The 19,330-nt window shown below is 36.4% G+C and overlaps 1 protein-coding gene and 1 long non-coding RNA gene across 8 annotated transcripts; both read left to right on the top strand.

The window, feature by feature from the left end:
- Positions 1-24: 24 nt before the first annotated feature.
- LOC127700002 (uncharacterized) lies at positions 25-14,029 on the top strand. 2 transcript variants are annotated; one of them, XM_052203432.1, is made up of 4 exons: positions 25-127; positions 5,036-5,286; positions 7,720-8,469; positions 13,270-14,029. In XM_052203432.1, the coding sequence occupies exons 2-4, from the start codon at positions 5,046-5,048 to the stop codon at positions 13,362-13,364; spliced, it is 1,086 nt and encodes a 361-aa protein (XP_052059392.1). In that variant the 5' UTR covers positions 25-127; positions 5,036-5,045; the 3' UTR covers positions 13,365-14,029. The 2 variants fall into 2 exon arrangements, with proteins under 2 accessions (XP_052059392.1, XP_052059391.1); XM_052203431.1 differs by having other exon boundaries at positions 26-127; positions 13,489-14,029.
- Positions 8,476-13,263, top strand: LOC127700004 (uncharacterized). 6 transcript variants are annotated; one of them, XR_007981347.1, is made up of 4 exons: positions 8,476-11,004; positions 11,059-11,166; positions 12,471-12,632; positions 12,687-13,263. It is a non-coding gene; the product is annotated as an uncharacterized LOC127700004 (long non-coding RNA). The 6 variants fall into 6 exon arrangements; XR_007981346.1 differs by lacking the exon at positions 8,476-11,004 and having other exon boundaries at positions 11,012-11,166; XR_007981343.1 differs by lacking the exon at positions 8,476-11,004 and having other exon boundaries at positions 11,015-11,166; positions 12,525-12,632.
- Positions 14,030-19,330: the final 5,301 nt, after the last annotated feature.

Here is a 19,330-nt window from a genome sequence, read left to right as displayed (position 1 = left end):
GAGTATTGGCGGAAATTATCGAACAACGATATTTTAAAACCACGCCCCTAGCAACGAGTTTCGCGTACAAAGGTCGGAAGTTGATTATTGTTGATAGAGAAAGGAATATTATGTAATTGACAATAAGGTAATGTTTTGCTTTTTTATCGTTATAAACAGTCTGAAATAAATTAATTATTTCAGTTTACCCATTAGTGTTAGTTGTTGTGACTGAAAAGCTAGGGTATACTATATACTGATACAGATTACGGCCGGATCAGCTGTTCAGTGTAAATTTGTATCTGTTGAAAAAGGTGCTAATCCGGAAGGGGACAGGGTGACTCTCGTTCCCATTTTGACATATAACTGTGTTTCTTTGTATATTTTGATTTTTTTTTCATGCCGCCCCCTTTTTATGCAAAATTTATCATTGGTCCCTCCCCCTTTTAATAAATTATCCTTATCTCAGATTCGTCGAACGATCTGAATACTTCCCAATGACTAAATAATCATGTTTCATCCCAAAAGCATCTCTTGGTTTGTATCTCTTTCTGTCAATTCTTGTAAAAAATCGAGATCATTTTTTCATTTTGGAATCATTCTGATCGACTGTTTACTCTCACCGTGAAAACAATACACCTTATCGCTATTCCCGCTTGACCCGAGAATCTGTCCCGCTCGAACTTTTGACGTCATACAACAATCACTTTTCCATTGTGGCGTCAGACATTTTCTATTATGACGTCAGAATTTCACGGGAACTTGTGTGATGTCCAGTAATGGCGGACAAATAGCGATAAGGTGTATACCTGACGCAATGATAACAATATTGTAAATGCTCAAGCGAAATAAAATTTTCATCAAATAATAATTATATCATGCTATATATATGCTATTATCCCCGGCTTAGTATATTTCTAGGATTTTGATTGGTTAATGCACGTCGTCAGTTACAAAACCCATAGCCCCTGGGTGTTGCTAACCCATATACCCGGACGTTGCTACCCATTACAACGGGGAACATCACGCGCGTTTTCCTTAGTTCCATGGTTGTTCCTTGTGAAATATCGAATTCTGTAGATTATCCATGATGTCTGTAATTAAATATTTAATCAACTGACGATTTTATCTTATTATGTCGATCATTTGCACTCATTTTAGTAAATGCATTACTTGGCTGCCACATTGTCAATGAATGGGACTACTGACCTAGCTATGCAAATGACCCACGTTGACGTCACACCGTCTATGATGTAACTCTCACAACATTGAGCGCCAAATTCGACCCATTCCCGTTTCTCTGTCTCTGGATTAAAAACGTCTTATATTTGACTACCTGTAGGGTTCTACCAAAGGTAGTACCCTACACCCCGTTAAAGATATGTCAAATTCCCAAATTTCAATAAAAGATATTTAAAAAATGAAAAAAACGATGCTTTCACGTTTAACTTTGTGGTCGAATTTCTCTAAAAATCGCCAGATTTAGACTAAGACCGGGGATAAATTCGTTATCTACGTTCATATCCGTAGATATGGATATGAACGTAGATAACTTATATTAGGACTTATGTTTGCGGGTTTTTTCGTATTTGCTAGCAACTGTTTTTGACCAGTGAACTTCCAAGTCAAATTGCTTAGTGACGGTAACTAGAAAGCCATTTAAATGCCGGAAAAAAATTAGCTCTCAGATTTTCACTGGTGTTTCACTTTACTAATATCCACAACTTGTAATAAAAAAGGGGGTTTGGGTTCAACTATTGGTTTCAATTTCTTCACCTTTCATATTGTTAAGTTTCTACACTGAAACCGTCGAAAATTTGCAAACATTACACGAAGATATGGTTGTCCAAATATGTTTTATGAATTGGTATTAAATCTAAGGATGTGTCTAAATCGGCCGAGATGATTTGTTTGTCTTTGGTATTAAAACCTAGGATATGACACGCTTATTGGGTATTTTACGCTGACAAACATTATTTGTCGGACGTTCTGTGCAAAATATATTATGTTGTATTGTTTAATGTCAATCACACTTTTTGTTTCACAGCGATAAAGGTTCCTTATGCCGTGTATCCATATCTGAGTATTGTTGTTTTTATTGTAGTTATTGTTTATTTTGCTTCCGTTGTCTTAATGATGGTTGCATATAGCGTTGGTTCGATCTGGTGTGTGTTGCTTCTTCGCCAAACACGCGAAAATTAGTAGTAAAAGCACAATCTGGTTGGCTTGGAGTTAGAATATTGTGTCTGTGTAGTGGTGTGTCTTCATGTGGATAGTACAGAATATTGTGTCTGTGTAGTGGTGTGTCTTCATGTGGATAGTACAGAATATTGTGTCTGTGTAGTGGTGTGTCTTCATGTGGATAGTACAGAATATTGTGTCTGTGTAGTGGTGTGTCTTCATGTGGACAGTACTATGTAAGCTAGCACGTAAAAAATCTGACATGGATGTAAGGTAGACGCCAATTAATCCATCCAACTCAAACTTCATTTCTAATATTGATTAAAAAAGTTCGTGATTTAGAAATTCAGAGAGGAAGACCGCAGGAAACAATCAAATGCAATACAGTTCATAAATCATTAGAATTAATCAAGAAACAAAATGTTCATAGCAAAGAGTTAGACAAAAGCAAAATTGATATGAATGCGGTTAAAATCACGTGACCAGAAATGTAAAAATTATATTGATAAATTTTATGCCACGAGGTCTCAATTTGGTATTGGTTTGGTTCAAATTTGTATTTGGTGTTATAATCTTCGTTTGGTTAGGATGTTTACAACCATGACGTCGATTAGAGAAGGTAGGAATTGGACTTCGATTTACGAAAACTAAAAGGACCTCATTAGAGAGAACCAAATTTTTTTTTAATTCTTGTTTTATTATGACGTCAGATTGGATTCCGATTTGAGGAACGGACGTCGATCTTAGTCTATCTTATATACTATATTATTGCCCCTTGGTATCTTCTCCGTCTGTTTTCTCTAGTATATTTCATAGAAGATATGAGAATTTCTTTTCATTTGCGAAGGCATGATTTTTAGAACTATTTGTTGATTAAAGATCTTACAGTTTCTGGAGGTGCTTTTGTATGAATTCTTAATGACGACAATTAAGTTATTTTTACTGAGCTGTTGGTACTTAACGTTCAGCGGGAAATATCACACGAGATGACATGTAATTAAAAACACTGCATTGTACACCAATGACAGGCTAAGCTGGATCCATAACATGCAATAAGGAGATGTGGGATGATTGCCAAAGACCCAAAGACATGGATGTAACCAAGAACAGATCACTTAGTTAACAAAGTAGTGGTTTGCCGGAAAACAAGTTATCACACAGGACATATTCCTACACCGGTTCGATCATTCTTTGTTTTTACCCTCAATTGATACGTTTTTAGTGGAGAAAAAACCAACATTTATCTGAAATATTTTGGGTTGACCCGACCGGGGATCAGACATTTTTTCCTTGTACGTCTGAATGTCATATTGTTTTAAGTGCACGCAAATCTCTGTAGTATTGTTGTTTGTCACAGGTTTGATATTTAAATTATAAATTTTCACGTCTTGGGCATCATCTTCTATATCGTCTTATAGCCATAATAGACATTGTTATCGTTATCGTCATGATCACCATCATCTTCCATGTCGTCTTAAAGCCATAGCCGACATTGTTATCGTTATCGTTAGGATCATAATCGTCTTCTGTATCGTCGCATTGCCATAATCGACATTGTCATTGTTATCGTCATGATCCCCATCATCGTTTGTATCGTCTCATCGCCATCATTGGCAGTGTCTTTCTTATCGTCAGGATCAACACTATCTTCTGTATCATCTCATTGCTATAATCGACATTGACATTCTTATCGTCTGGATCACTATCGTCTTCTGTATCGTCATTTCGCCAAAATAGACATTATTATTGTTATCGTCAGGATTAGAATCGTCTCCTGTTTCGTCTCATTACCATAATCGGCATTGTCATTTTTATTGTCAGGATTACCATCATCTTCTGTAGCAACTCATTGCCATAATAGACATTGTTGTTGTTATCGTCAGGATCACCATCATCTTCTGTAGCGAATCATCGCCATAATCGACATTGTCATTCCTAGGGTTAGAATCACCATGATCTTCTGAATCGTCTCATCGCCATAATCGACATTTTCATTCTTATCGCCTGGATCACCTTCGTCTTCCGTATCGTCTCATCGCCATAATCGGTAATGTCATTCTTATCTTCAGGATCACCATTATCTTCTGTATTGTCTCATCGCCATAATCGACATTGTCATTCCTGTCGTCGGGGTCACCATCATCTTCTGTATCGTCTCATCGCCATAATCGACATTGTCATTCCTGTCGTCGGGGTCACCATCATCTTCTGTATCGTCTCATCGCCATAATCGACATTGTCATTCCTGTCGTCGGGGTCACCATCATCTTCTGTATTGTCTCATCGCCAAAATCGACATTGTCATTCCTGTCGTCGGGGTCACCATCATCTTCTGTATCGTCTCATCGCTATAATCGACATTGTCATTCCTGTCGTCGGGGTCACCATCATCTTCTGTATTGTCTCATCGCCATAATCGACATTGTCATTCCTGTCGTCGGGGTCACCATCATCTTCTGTATCGTCTCATCGCTATAATCGGCATTGTCATTCTGAAAGTCAGGATCATCATTGTTTTCTTCATATCGTTTCATATTTATATCAATTAAAAGAGTTTTGGGGCATACACCACTGAGGTTCACGATGAGGCTGTTTAGGGTTTCTATCCATAAAGAGAATGCCACAATTACACAATGAAATAGACATCTAGTGTACAAGTTATGTGAATTTAGGCAGGAAACTCAATTGTTTTCCTTGACAAGTTTATAAATAGATGATAACATAAAATATGTTTCTGTTAATAATCGCTGATATATAAGACTGAAATGAAAGTGCAGTGCATAAGCGGTTTTGCTTTAAGGCCATAATGGTATTCATTTATGATTAAATGTGATGATCTATAATATCTCAGTGTGGAAGTCTGTTGCAATTTCAGTTGTCCCACTATGGCAGCGGTAGCTGTTGACCAACAAGCGATTGACGATCCATGGAGGAATGCAGCTGCAAAACGGACTGCAGCCATGCCGAAACATTCATTATTTGGAACAGCATTAGAAGTTTATGACCAGGAAGATATTGAGAGTATTAAAAGAATCGATCCAAAAGAACACCAAAAACTTTTATTGGAGCGAAGAAAGAAGGATAAACTTAAATTACCGGACTCCCTCCGATCACAATTATTGTCAGGTAATTTATAACATGGATATCTTAATATATCATATAATTAAGTCATACGGTAAGAGTATGTGGTTGATTGATTGGTTGTTGGTTTCTTACCGCTCAGTCGAAAATAGTTCATGCTGAATCAGGATGAGGCTTTTTGAAGATGGAAGACTGGTGTGAAAATATTTCATGCTGATTCAGGATGATGCTGTTTTTAGGGGTATATAAGACTGAAGTGAAAGTGCAGTGCTTAAGCGTTTTGACGTTAAGGCCATAATGGTATTCCTTTTTGAGCGCCAAATTATATTGAAATTTTCAGAATTTAAAAAAAATATCGGTCTTTCAGAATAGAAGACAAAGGTTTTCTTTCCGTGTTACTAACAATAGTTGTTGGTTTGATTTGGTAAATAAAGAAAACCTTTGTAATCCTATTGTCAGATTAAATCTGAATTTTTATCCGAATTTTCCTTTTTTAATTAAAATCCGTTCCCGTATTTGAAAATATTACATCATCAAAATTAGTGTATTGTATCATATATAATCGTTAACTTAAGCAAACAATTATTCTAAAATAGAAATCGTAGTGAATTGTCATTTAAAACTTAGTAAAGTAATATCTATACAAATTAAATGGTACTGGAAATATTGATTGTCTATTGCGACCAAACACCGTTAATCAATCTATTATGTATACCGTGACAATTAAAGACCATTCAAGTTTAAGGATTAATATACATAACAATTAAATATTTAATCTGTATTCCTTGTGAGGACGGGGTAACCACATTCATAGATTGTTATGTTGTTATGCAGTTTTCATATTAGCCATACATCATAGAAGGTAAGCATACAATACATCAGTTCATTATGATCCATATCATTTTATTTCAAATGACATAAAAGAATAATTACTTTACTTGTATTGTTGTCAGAACAAATCAGCACGCGATAGCTGTTAAATGATGAATAGGTTGAAACAATCGACGAAAACATATCTTTACTCTTTATTTTAAAAACTGGACAGAATACTTATTGTACAGGACATTAGTTAGGTATTTGTTACATATCGTCCAGTAGCAAATTATACTGGAATATTCAGATCGAAATGCACAGTTCGTGATTTATAAATGTTTTGTCTGTCAGGCGAGTTTTCCCATCCTTAACCGAGACGCATCATATCGCTGATTTATTTCAATGTAGTGTTTATCCAGAAAGGCACAAATTTATTAATGTCTCGTATGTCAAACGAGTTGTCCCACTCTTAAGTGAGACGCATCATATCGCTGATTCATGTCAATGGGTTTTTTATATCCAGGATGGTACTGATTTATTAATGTCTTATATGACAAGCAAGTAGTCCCATTCTTATCTTAGACACATCATATCGTTGATTCATTTCAATTGTTTTTTTTATATCCAGGATGGTACTGATTTATTAATGTCTTGTATGACAAGCAAGTAGTCTCATTCTTTTCTTAGACACATCATATCGCTGAATTATTTCAATATGTCTTGTTTATCCAGGAGGGCACTGGTTTATAAATGTCTTGTATGTCCAGCGAGTTGTCCTAACCTTATCTGCGGCACACAATTCCACTGATTTAATAATGTCTTGTATATCAAGGAAGATATCTCAGCCTTAGCAGAGGCACGTACTTTGACTATATGGACTTCTTCCTTTCGTTTAACTGTGGGAGATCCATATATACTCAAACACTTGTTGCTTTATGAGAAAAAAAATACTTGTTTGATGAATTTCCGACTCATTGCACGTAAAAGATCTCAATCAATAGCTTCTTGGAAGTTCCGTACTTAGTTCCTGTCGTATTGCAAAATTTGATATCCTATAATATTACACATTTGGTTTCAAGTGTCTTAAGCGAACACCAATCAATCCTTCACACAACGATTGGCGTTCATTGAATGATTACCCAGAACAAGTCAAGATTTGGTTTTCAAAATTCGTATGTGTTCCGAAAAACTTCATAGTGTAATTTTATAGTGTGTCTTTCTATGTTGTGATGTTACACTATTGTTTCAGATAAGGGTGAAGGTTTGGTACCATCAAAACGTTTAAACCCGCTGCAATTGTTTGTACCTGTCCTAAGTCAGGAATCTGATGTTCAGTAGTTGTCGTTTGTTGATGTGGTTCATAAGTGTTTCTCGTTTCTCGTTTTTTACATAGATTAGACCGTTGGTTTTCCCGTTTGAATGGTTTTACACTAGTAATTTTTGGGGCCATTTATAGCTTGCTGTTCGGTGTGAGCCAAGGCTCCGTGTTGAAGACCGTACTTTGACCTATAATGGTTTACTTTTATAAATTTTGACTTGGATGGAGAGTTGTCTCATTGGCACTCATACCACATCATCATATATCTATATACAAAGGTAGTAAGCCAGTCCACAGGAAAATATATGCTGTTAGTATAAAATAAAATACATATATTTTCTTTTCAGGATCGGATGAGTATGTTGCAAAGAACCGAGCTGAATACGAAAAATTAAAAGCTCTGTTTAACAAAACAGATAATTCCATCAGAGAGGCTGAACGAGACGCACTGTCATTCAGAGGAAACCAAACATATACTAATAAAAGCAGTCGTCTTTCCGAGGAAGCAGCACAACTTGCTAGGCGAATGAATAGAGTCGGCCTAAACGAGAGAAGTAGCTATAACTATGATAAATATGGTAAAGAGAGAAAACTGCCAGCTCATCAGTACAGTCTTATAGGGGATATTCTCCGACCAGGGAATGATTTCGCTGCTCGTAGAGAAAAGACCGACATTCCTATTAGATCTCAAAACACAAACAATAACATGCTTCAAACGTGCATAGGGAGACAACCTTCAGCAAGGGGTGAAAATAGTCCAAGAGCCGCAATCGACATCCCGCCAAATATTAAACATCAATACGGTACTAGAGTATGTGACAATTTATTATCTGATGAAAAAGTAGTCAAACAAACTTTAGAAGAACAGGCTAAAAGTAGAGCCTCTGGTAAGAAGAAAGACCGGGTGTCCATTACTGCTTTAGAAAAACAATTAAAACCAGAATATGAACAACTCGGAAACTTTATGCGTCAAAATGTGTTCCCCGGTTATACCATAGACCACCATACGTCCACAACCAAATCCGTATATACAGACGATGTGCATTTAAATCGAAACCCAGACCCGGATAAATGGAGGTATCAGAGAGACGAACTAAGTAAGTTAGAAACAATCTGTTTGCGATTGGTCAATCTGTAAAATTAGCAAATGTGGAAAATACATAAGATATACAAGACAGTCACCAAATACAAACAAACAAACAACAAAAAACAACAAAAAAACACACACATATGCACCATCAAATTAGACTGTCAATATTGATAACAGCAGTGAGAAACTGTATACATTTTATGAATAATTATATGAAATACAGAATCTATAAAACTAGAGGAAATGAGGAAGTCTGGAAAGGTCGACATATCCGTTTGCATCAGTTATTGGGTTGTTCACTAACCTTGTGGATCGATTATTTCTTGGTCCCCGAATAACAAAGTGAAGCAAAAAATGCATTTAACCATTTGATTTTAAAATTTGAGCTCGTGGTATTTCTAGCTATGAACGAGATTCACCATAATGTTTCCCGGGGAAAATGATTTTTATTTCTTCCGATGCTTATAATCATTATTTCAAACTGAAAATTATCGATATATTACCTACTGCATGCTAATGAATTTGGAAAAAAAACTGGTTAACGAAGAGACACCGAGAAAATTCAAGGCGAAAAATGATGACTCATAATATCAAATAACTTTATATTTGTACTTAAATAATAACAGCGAGGTTCCTTAAAACAAGTTTTATTAGAGTCATATCTATACGAATAATAAAAATCCACACAGCATACACATACATATAGAATGATGACATTTTTGTTTTTGAAACTGACTTTATCACCAAGAATATCAAGCGAGCCCGCTAAGGCGAGCTGATATTCGAGCTGATGGTCAGTATAAAAAAAAAACATTATTCTTTTTATCGGCAATTTGTTTTAACTGGATGTCTTATTTTTGGTTGAGAATATGAAGTAAAATGATATAGTAAGTAAAACTACTTCTATGCGTACAAAAAGTTGGACTAGACTTGTTCGGTTGTATTCGTGAATGAAATCGATGCGGATGGATTTGAGCACGTGACGTTGCTGCACTGATACATGACGGCATTGTCTAGTATTTTCGAGTATCAAGTCCTGTCCATGTTCTTAAAAATATTAGGCAGTATAAGATCAAAGGGAAAATGTACAAATTGCCGATAAATACATTAAATATGCCATTCTGATACTACAGGTAATGGTATTATTTGTTTTTTTTTTTTAACATACAAACATTATAATACGGTAACTTTATTTCGGTTTTTATTCCTTTTAACTTACCTGTAGTTGAAACTACTTTTAATATTCAATTATCTATACTTTTATATTTATACTGATCGGTAGTGGTTGCATGATGTATAGACGTTTCAGGCATTGCATGTATCTCTACATTTCCTCTATCAACTATATTCTCCTCAATTTTTAACATGTTAACTTTGCTACTTGCAGATGTCCATCATAAGACGCTTTCGACAAATTTGAAGATACTGTTTTCATTAATTGTTCAAAATTTTATTTCTTTGTCATTTTTCGGCCACTAAACCTCCAAATTTATTTAATATTTTCAAGTCTGATAACAAATGAGATTGTTCGTTGTCCACCAATCCTGATCTTGTGCTAGTAATCACATGTTCTTTAGGCCAAAGTACAGAACACGATATGTATGATCATGTAAGATGTACTGTTCCAGTTTTGTTAATGTTTTCTCTGGTTATTCTCTATTTTTTTTTTTAGTATATATTCCGATTAACATCTTTTCAATGAACGCCCTTTTCTTTTTCTTTTCTTAATTCATATGTTTTCTTCAAGATAAAAAGTATCATTGTCATTCATTAATTGCTAAATTCTGTTTTGGAAAAGGATTACACGAGGAACGGGGAAGTTTTGAAGAAATTAGAAAATATAAATAATTGAGTATTTTAAAACTCTGTACCTTCAATTACTCTTTTTCTTTATTCATGCTGACCTAATACTTTGACATATATTTCAAATGGGAAGTCGGTGTGTTGAGACAAATGTAAATTCGCTACCGATTTCTGGTGTTGTATGTCTCTAGCTAGATAGTCTGGTATAATAAAAATATGCACACAGTTCTCTCATTCAGCCATTATGGAAGTCGTTTTTCCCGACTTACTGTTAAATCATGTACGTTCTGACTTGCCAGTTACTATTTTACAACTCTGTCATATCCAAGATTGGATCCAGGAGTCATATTTGATTGTATTCTGTGACTTATTCTGAATTGATGTCGATGGGTTTAAATTTTGTAACTTACAAAAATAATGTTTTCATAATCATTCTGTTTTAAGAAGATGATTATTTATAAATCGAACAAAAGGGGGAAGTGGGGGTATGTATATGTTTAACATTCAACAGGAATTGACAAAAAAGACATAATGGTTTCTATATCGTGCAAAACTCCACTTAAAATATAAATCAGTTTCCCGAATAATGTCCTCAATAATTCTTAAACGTCCACAAAAAAAACATTGGGAGGTATACTGTTCTCCAGTATTCATACGAGTGGTCTGCGTTTTATAACATTGGGTGGTATACTGTTCTCCAGTTTTCATACGAATGGTCTGCGTTTTATGGCATTGGGAGGTATACTGTTCTCCAGTATTCATACGAGTGGTCTGCGTTTTATAACATTGGGAGGTATACTGTTCTCCAGTTTTCATACGAGTGGTCTGCGTTTTATAACATTGGGAGGTATACTGTTCTCCAGTTTTCATACGAGTGGTCTGCGTTTTATAACATTGGGAGGTATATTGCTCTCCAGTTTTCATACGAGTGGTCTGCGTTTTTGTCGAGCCTGCGACTTTTGTCGCAGAAAGCTCGACATAGGGATAGCGATCCGGCGGCGGCGGCGGCGGCTACGGCGGCGGCGGCGGCGTTAGCTAACTTTTTAAAAGCTTTATATTTTAGAAGATGGAAGACCTGGATGCTTCATACTTTGTATATGGATGCCTCATGTTACGAAGTTTCAGTCAGTCACATGTCCAATGTCCTTGACCTCATTTTCATGGTTCAGTGACTACTTGAAAAAAAAGTTCAGATTTTTTGTAATGTTAAATTCTCTCTTATTATAAGTAATAGGATAACTATATTTGGTATGTGCGTACCTTGCAAGGTCCTCATGCCCGTCAGACAGTTTTCACTTGACCTCGACCTCATTTCATGGATCAGTGAACAAGGTTAAGTTTTCGTGGTCAAGTCCATATCTCAGATACTATAAGCAATAGGTCTAGTATATTCAGTGTATGGAAGGACTGTAAGGTGTACATGTCCAACTGGCAGGTGTCATCTGACCTTGACCTCATTTTCATGGTTCAGTGGTTATAGTTAAGTTTTTGTGTTTTGGTCTGTTTTTCTTATACTGTATGCAATAGGTCTACTATATTTGGTGTATGGAATGATTGTAAGGTGTACATGTCTAGCTGGCAGGTGTCATCTGACTTTGACCTCATTTTCATGGTTCAGTGGTCAAAGTTAAGTTTTTGAGTTTTGGTCTTTTTTTCTAATACTGCATGCAATAGGTCAGCTATATTTGGTGTATGGAATGATTGTAAGGTGTACATGTCTAGCTGGCAGGTGTCATCTTACCTTGACCTCATTTTCATGGTTCAGTGGTCAAAGTTAAGTTTTTGAGTTTTGGTCTTTTTTTCTAATACTATATGCAATAGTTCAACTATATTTGGTGTATGGAAATATTTTATGATCTATATGTCAGTCACGCAGGTTTTATTTGACCTTGACCTCATTTTCAAGGTTCATTGCTCAGTGTTAAGTTTTTGTGTTTTCGTCTGTTTTTCTTAAACTATAAGCAATAGGTCAACTATATTTGTTGTATGGAAGAATTGTTAGCTGTACATGCCTGCCTAGCATGGTTCATCTGACCTTGACCTCATTTTCATGGTTCATTGGTCAATGTTTAGTTTACTTGGTTAATGTTAAGTTTATGTGACAGTTGTAATAAAGCTTTATATTTAGGACTATCAACATAATATCAATGATTAGTAAAGAAGGCGAGACATTTCAGCGTGTGCACTCTTGTATAACATTGGGAGGTATATTGCTCTCCAGTTTTCATACGAGTGGTCTGCGTTTTATAACATTGGGAGGTATACTGTTCTCCAGTTTTCATACGAGTGGTCTGCGTTTTATAACATTGGGAGGTATACTGTTCTCCAGTTTTCATACGAGTGGTCTGCGTTTTATAACATTGGGAGGTATAATGTTCTCCAGCTTTCATACGAGTGGTCTGCGTTTTATAACATTGGGAGGTATAATGTTCTCCAGTTTTCATACGAGTGGTCTGCGTTTTATAACATTGGGAGGTATACTGTTCTCCAGTTTTCATACGAGTGGTCTGCGTTTTATAACATTGGGAGGTATAATGTTCTCCAGTTTTCATACGAGTGGTCTGCGTTTTATAACATTGGGAGGTATATTGCTCTCCAGTTTTCATACGAGTGGTCTGCGTTTTATAACTTGAGTAATCCAAGTTTTTGACAACTACTTGGTTATGTGTTTTCGGACCACTAGGAATTAGTTTCATTATAGAGTAGAATCCTGTTAAAGCCCTTACTTGCAGCGGACTTGATTAGATTTGTTTTCGTCAATCAAAACTTTGATTTAAACTCGGTATCACCCTCCCACCCCCCGCGACTCTTAGACCCCATGGAACAAACATGGCGATGCCCTTAAGGGGAAATCATAAGATTAGTATGTACTTAGTTCGTAAGTTTGAAGGTACAAAATTTTCAGAGTCACATTTGGTAAGCACTTTCTACTCTTGGATCCATTCTTGATACATGTAGATACTAATATCCTGCTTTGTATATTGTAACCTTGGCTTTCTTTTAGGTACATGGGCAGAGCACAATGTCATCAATACCCGGATGAAGAAAGCTTGGGAAGCTTACTTCGTGGAGACGGTTGCAAACAAGAAGAAAGCTTAAGAACAGTATTAAACTTAGTAGCACTTTTGTAGTTTAGCTTTATTATGTATTTATACTCTGAACATTTATTTATTGGACAATTGGATTGTTTGATGTTAAGTCCATATTTCACTCCATCATACAGGTTCCTGGTCTGAACACAACATTCTGAGAGATCGAATGAAGAAGAGTTGGGAACAGTATCTAGGATCACAACCAAAAGCTCAAGTTAACTGGGATAGGAATGCCAAAGCGCCACCTAAGCCGATTCTAAAGGACCCTGAAAAACCAAAGAAACCACCACAAAAGCCAAAGAATACTAAACCAAAAGAAAATAAGCCGAAAGATTCAGAATTTGCAGACATTAAGTTTGTTACTCCCCCTGTTACCCCTCCTCCTGAAAAAGTAAAACTGGCGCCTAAAACTGGCAAGGATAGTGAATTCTGGGATTATTATGAAAAGGGCGGGAAGCAATAATGAACAGAAAAACTAGGGATTCTAAATTGAACAAGCAGTATTTTATAAAGTGGGGTCAAACTAAGATATGGCATTTTATTTAGACAATATTTTTTTCAAATGTCAAATCATGCGAATTAAATTTCTACATTCATCATATTATAAATTATCGACTAATGCTTGTTAGATTATGTACTTGTAATGTGACTGCATTAAATTAAAAAAATCAGTTTCATTCTTTTTCTTTAAACACTAAAAAAGCGTCACAAGTTACTTGGAGAAATGATCAGTGTTGCATTTGATTAAAAGTGTCCTTGGACATAGAAATTATTTCTTGATTGGAAATAGTTATAAAGGTATGTTGTTGAAAATCTGTAGGTTCTTTTTTGAAAAAATATCATTAGAATATGTCGTTATTTTATGTGGATATAAGATTGTGTATTACTTTAAGACATGCTGTCGCCCAAGAAACATGAGGTGTTGTCACCCTTCAACATGAGGTGTTGTCACTCTAGAATCAAGAGCTGCTGTCACTCTAGATACATGAGGTGTTATCACTTTAGAAACAAGAAGTGTTGTCACTCTAGAAACATGAGGTGTTGTCACTCTATAATCATGAGTTGTCACTCTAGAATCGTGAGGTGTTGCCACTCTAGAATCGTGAGGTGTTGTTGAGTATTATAAAGAAATCTCTTCTAGGGACATGAAGTATTGTTCAGTATTGTTAGGCAATGTCGCCCTAGGGACATGAGGTGTTGTTCAATGTCATGAAGAGACGTTGTTGCCCTAGGAAAGTGAGGTGCTGCTCAGTATTATGAAGAGGTGCTGTCGACATAGGGACACGAGGTGTTGTGCAGTATTATGCGATTTCGACCTAATAACATAAGAGGTTGTTGAGTTCCATTAAGATATGTCGTCTTAGGGATATGAGGTATTGTTCAGTATCACAAAGAGCTTTCTTTTGTCGTCCTATGGTCATGAGTTTTTGTTCAGAGTACTGAAGAGATCCTTCTAGGGATATGAAGTATTATTCCGACATAAATTAAAATGATATGTACACACTATTTAGCTGAACTGTTGCTTAAGTTAACATATCTGAAAACAAAATTTAACGTTAATGGCCAGATCAGTGTACTAGGAAATGAGGCCAGGGTTATATGAATCATGTCTGACGCATACACAAACTCCATCACATACTTCACAACATACCATTTGTAATTATTCAATATCCAATATACTGTTGTGTGCATGTCCGTCTAGCAGGTTTTGGTCGACATTTAGCTCATAATTAAAATTAAGTTTTCATAATGCGCTTCTTTTCTCAGATACTATAACCAATAAATCAACTGTAGTTAGTGTATGAAATTGTTGTAAGGTGTTCATAGCTGTGTGACAGGGTTCATCTGACCTTGATCTCATTGACATTGATAGAACTAATAAGAGGAAGAAGATACATAGGGGACAATAAAAACACACCTTTGCCAAAAAAATGAAATCGATAAAAAGAACAAGTCATTAAAACACTACACAATAAAACTAGACTGAGAAACACGATCCTCAAACACAAGTAAACTGTTGACACAGAGATATGTCTCGCCTGTCGGCAGAGAGACATCAAAACACTACACAATAAAACTAGACTGAGCAACATGATCCGCCAACACAAGTAAACTGTTGACACAGAGATATGTCTCGCCTGTCGGCATAGAGACATCAAAACACTATACAATAAAACTAGACTGAGAAACACGATCCCCAAACACGGGTAAACTGTTAACACAGAGATATGTCTCGCCTGTGGGCAGAGAGTCATCAAAACACTACACAATAAAACTAGACTGAACAACACGATCCCCAAACACAAGTAATCTGTTGACACAGAGATATGTCTCGCCTGTGGGCAGAGAGTCATCAAAACACTACACAATAAAACTAGATTGAACAACACGATCCCCAAACACAAGTAAACTGTTGACAGAGAGATATGTCTCGCCTGTGGGCAGAGAGTCATCAAAACACTACACAATAAAACTAGACTGAGAAACACGATCCCTAAACACAAGTAAACTGTTGACACAGAGATATGTCTCGCCTGTCGGCAGAGAGTCATCAAAACACTACACAATAAAACTAGACTGAGAGACACGATCCCCAAACACAAGTAAACTGTTGACACAGAGATATGTCTCGCCTGTCGGCAGAGAGTCATAAAAACACTACACAATAAAACTAGACTGAGCAACACGATCCCCAAACACAAGTAAATTGTTGACACAGAGATATGTCTCGCCTGTGGGCAGAGAGTCATCAAAACACTACACTATAAAACTAGACTGAGCAACACGATCCCCAGACACAAGTAAACTGTTGACAGAGAGATATGTCTCGCCTGTGGACAGAGAGTCATCAAAACACTACACAATAAAACTAAACTGAGAAACACGATCTCCAAACACAAGTAAACTGTTGACACAGATATATGTCTCGCCTGTCGGCAGAGAGTCATCAAAACACTACACAATAAAACTAGACTGGGCAACACGATCCCCAAACACAAGTAAACTGTTGACACAGAGATATGTCTCGCTTGTCGGCAGAGAGTCATAAAACACTTCACAACAAAACTAGACTGAGCAACACGATCCCCAAACACGAGTAAACTGTTGACAGAGAGATATGTCTCGCCTGTCGGCAGAGAGTCATCAAAACACTACACAATAAAACTAGACTGAGCAACACGATCCCCAAACACAAGTAAACTGTTGACACAGAGATGTGTCTCGCCTGTCGGCAGAGAGTCATCAATTCAAAGTCGCTGGACGATGATCTAAACTAGGGGACAGAGCCTCGAAATAGTCGACAAACTGAGATGTAGTGATAGTAATGCAACTTTATAGAAACTATCATTGTCTATCATCAGTAGTTCTTATCGAACTAACTCAAGCGGAAAACATTCAAATTGGCAATTAATTTAAAATCGCAGGGCCATGACATACGGGAACAGGGCATTGAAATATTATTGATTTATCACAAGTAGTTCCTATCAATCTGACTTAAGCAGAAAATAACGACGCCGTCGTCGCCGGAAAAGCAACACCTATGTATCGCCTTCCACAACTTTCGTCGCAAGCTAGACAACATGGAATAAAGATGAATTTATGTTATACATAAAGCAGACCTTGATCTAACTTTGTAAGTTGTTCTAATCGTTTCTTCTTATAAAATTCATAAAACCAAAGTGACAGAGTGTCATCTGTTTATTATACCGAGGAACAGATCTTATCTCGTTCACTTTTTTCACATCTTTTCATAACACTGAACAACAAACTAGGACCCTAAGGACCAATCTCTTTTCATGATACGCAAGAACAACACCTCACGGGCCATAGACGACACCATTTCTTCATAATACTAAACAATACCTCGCGGGCCTCTAACGACACAATTTCTTCGTGATATTGAAAAACACCGCAATGGACCTTTTACACCATTCCCTTATAATACTGAACAAGATGTCGTTTATAAAGGAATACATCATCTCTTCATAATATTAGTAGTGAACATCTCATTTCCCTAGGTCGAAAACATCTTTTTTCTAAGGTCGGGGCCTTTTATAGCTGACTATATGGTATGCGTTTTTCTCATTGTTGGAGCCCGAACAGTGACCTTTAATTGCTTATCCCCCTGTCATTTGAACTTTGGTACGAGTACACAGACTAACTCAATCACATACTAGTATTAGTACACTAGCGAACTCATTCACATACCAGTATTAGAACACTAACGAACTCATTCACATACCAGTATTAGTACACTAACGAACTCATTCACATACCAGTATTAGTACACTAACGAACTCATTCACATACCAGTATTAGTACACTAACGAACTCATTCACATACCAGTATTATTAAACTGACAATCTCCGTCTCATTTCTGTTTAAGAAACCTGACAAATTCCAAAGTCCTACACATGCAAATAAGTATGAGTACCCCAACAAACTCCATGAACTATCAGTATAGGAAGCCTGACAAACCCCATCACATACCTCAGTATGAGTACCCCGACAAACTCCATGAACTATCAGTATAAGAAGCCTGACAAAACCTATCACATATCAGTATGAGAACCCCGAGAAACCACATGAACTATCAGTATAGAAAGCCTGACAAACCCCGTCACATATCAGTATGAGTACCTGACAAACTCCATGAACTATCAGTATAGGAAGCCTGACAAACCCCATCACATATCTGTATGAGTACCCCGACAAACTCCATGAACTTTCAGTATAGGAAGCCTGACAAACCCCCATCACATATCAGTATTAGTACCTGACAAACTCCATGACATATCAGTATTAGTACAATGACAAACTTCACATATCAGTATGAGTAATCTGACAAACTCCATGACTTATCAGTATGAGTACCCTAACAAACTCCATTATATATCAGTATGAGTACACCACTGAAAAACTCCATCACATATCAGTAGATAAAGTACCCTAACAAACTCATTCACATATCAGTATGATATAAAAAGAAGATGTGGTATGATTGCCAATGAGACAACTCTCCACAATAAACCAAATGACACAGAAATTAACATCTATAGGGCAGTATGATTGTCAGGCTTCCATACTGATGTCATGGAGATTGTTAGGTTTCTTATATTGATATGTGATGGAGTTTGTCAATGTACTCATACTGATATGTATTGGAGTTTGTCAGAGTTCTTTTACTGATATGTGATGGAGTTTGTCAGTGTACTTATACTGATATGTGGATGAGTTTGTTAGGTTTGTTCCATCACATACTAGTAGTTAAAGTACCCTAACAAACTCATTCACATATCAGTATAAGTACACTGACAAACTCCATCACATATCAGTAAAAGAACTCTGACAAACTTCAATACATATCAGTATGAGACCATTGACAAACTCCATCCCATATCAATATAAGAAACCTAACAATCTCAATGACACCAGTATGAAAGCCTGGCAATCTCACATGACATATCAGTATGAGTACCCTGACAAACTCCCAAGACATATAAGTGAGCTACCATTTGATTTTTATGGGGGGCTAGGATGAAAATTTTGTTTTAGTTGTAATCTCTGTCCTGCCTTTTTATTTTTCACTTTTTTTGGTCCTGACTTTTTTTACATAAATTGTCATCCTGTCACATCACATACCAGTAGATAAAGTATCCTGACAAACTCCTTTACATATCAGAAAATAAAGAACCCTGACAAACTCCTTTACATATCAGAAGATTAAGAACCCTAACAAACTCATTGAAATTCACATATCAGTCGATTAAGAACCCTGACAAACTCCTTAATATATCAGTATGTGTATCATTACTAAACTCCTTCACATACCAGTAGATTAAGAACCCTGACAAACTCCTTCTTATACCAGTAGATAAAGTACCCTGACAAACTCCTTTACATATTAGTAGATTAAGAACCCTGACAAACTCCTTTACATATCAGAAGATAAAGAACCCTAACAAACTCCT

The sequence above is a fragment of the Mytilus californianus genome, unplaced genomic scaffold (assembly GCF_021869535.1).
Source record: "Mytilus californianus isolate M0D057914Y unplaced genomic scaffold, xbMytCali1.0.p SCAF_46, whole genome shotgun sequence".
Classification (NCBI taxonomy): domain Eukaryota; kingdom Metazoa; phylum Mollusca; class Bivalvia; order Mytilida; family Mytilidae; genus Mytilus; species Mytilus californianus.
This window is presented reverse-complemented; position numbering and strand designations above follow the sequence as displayed.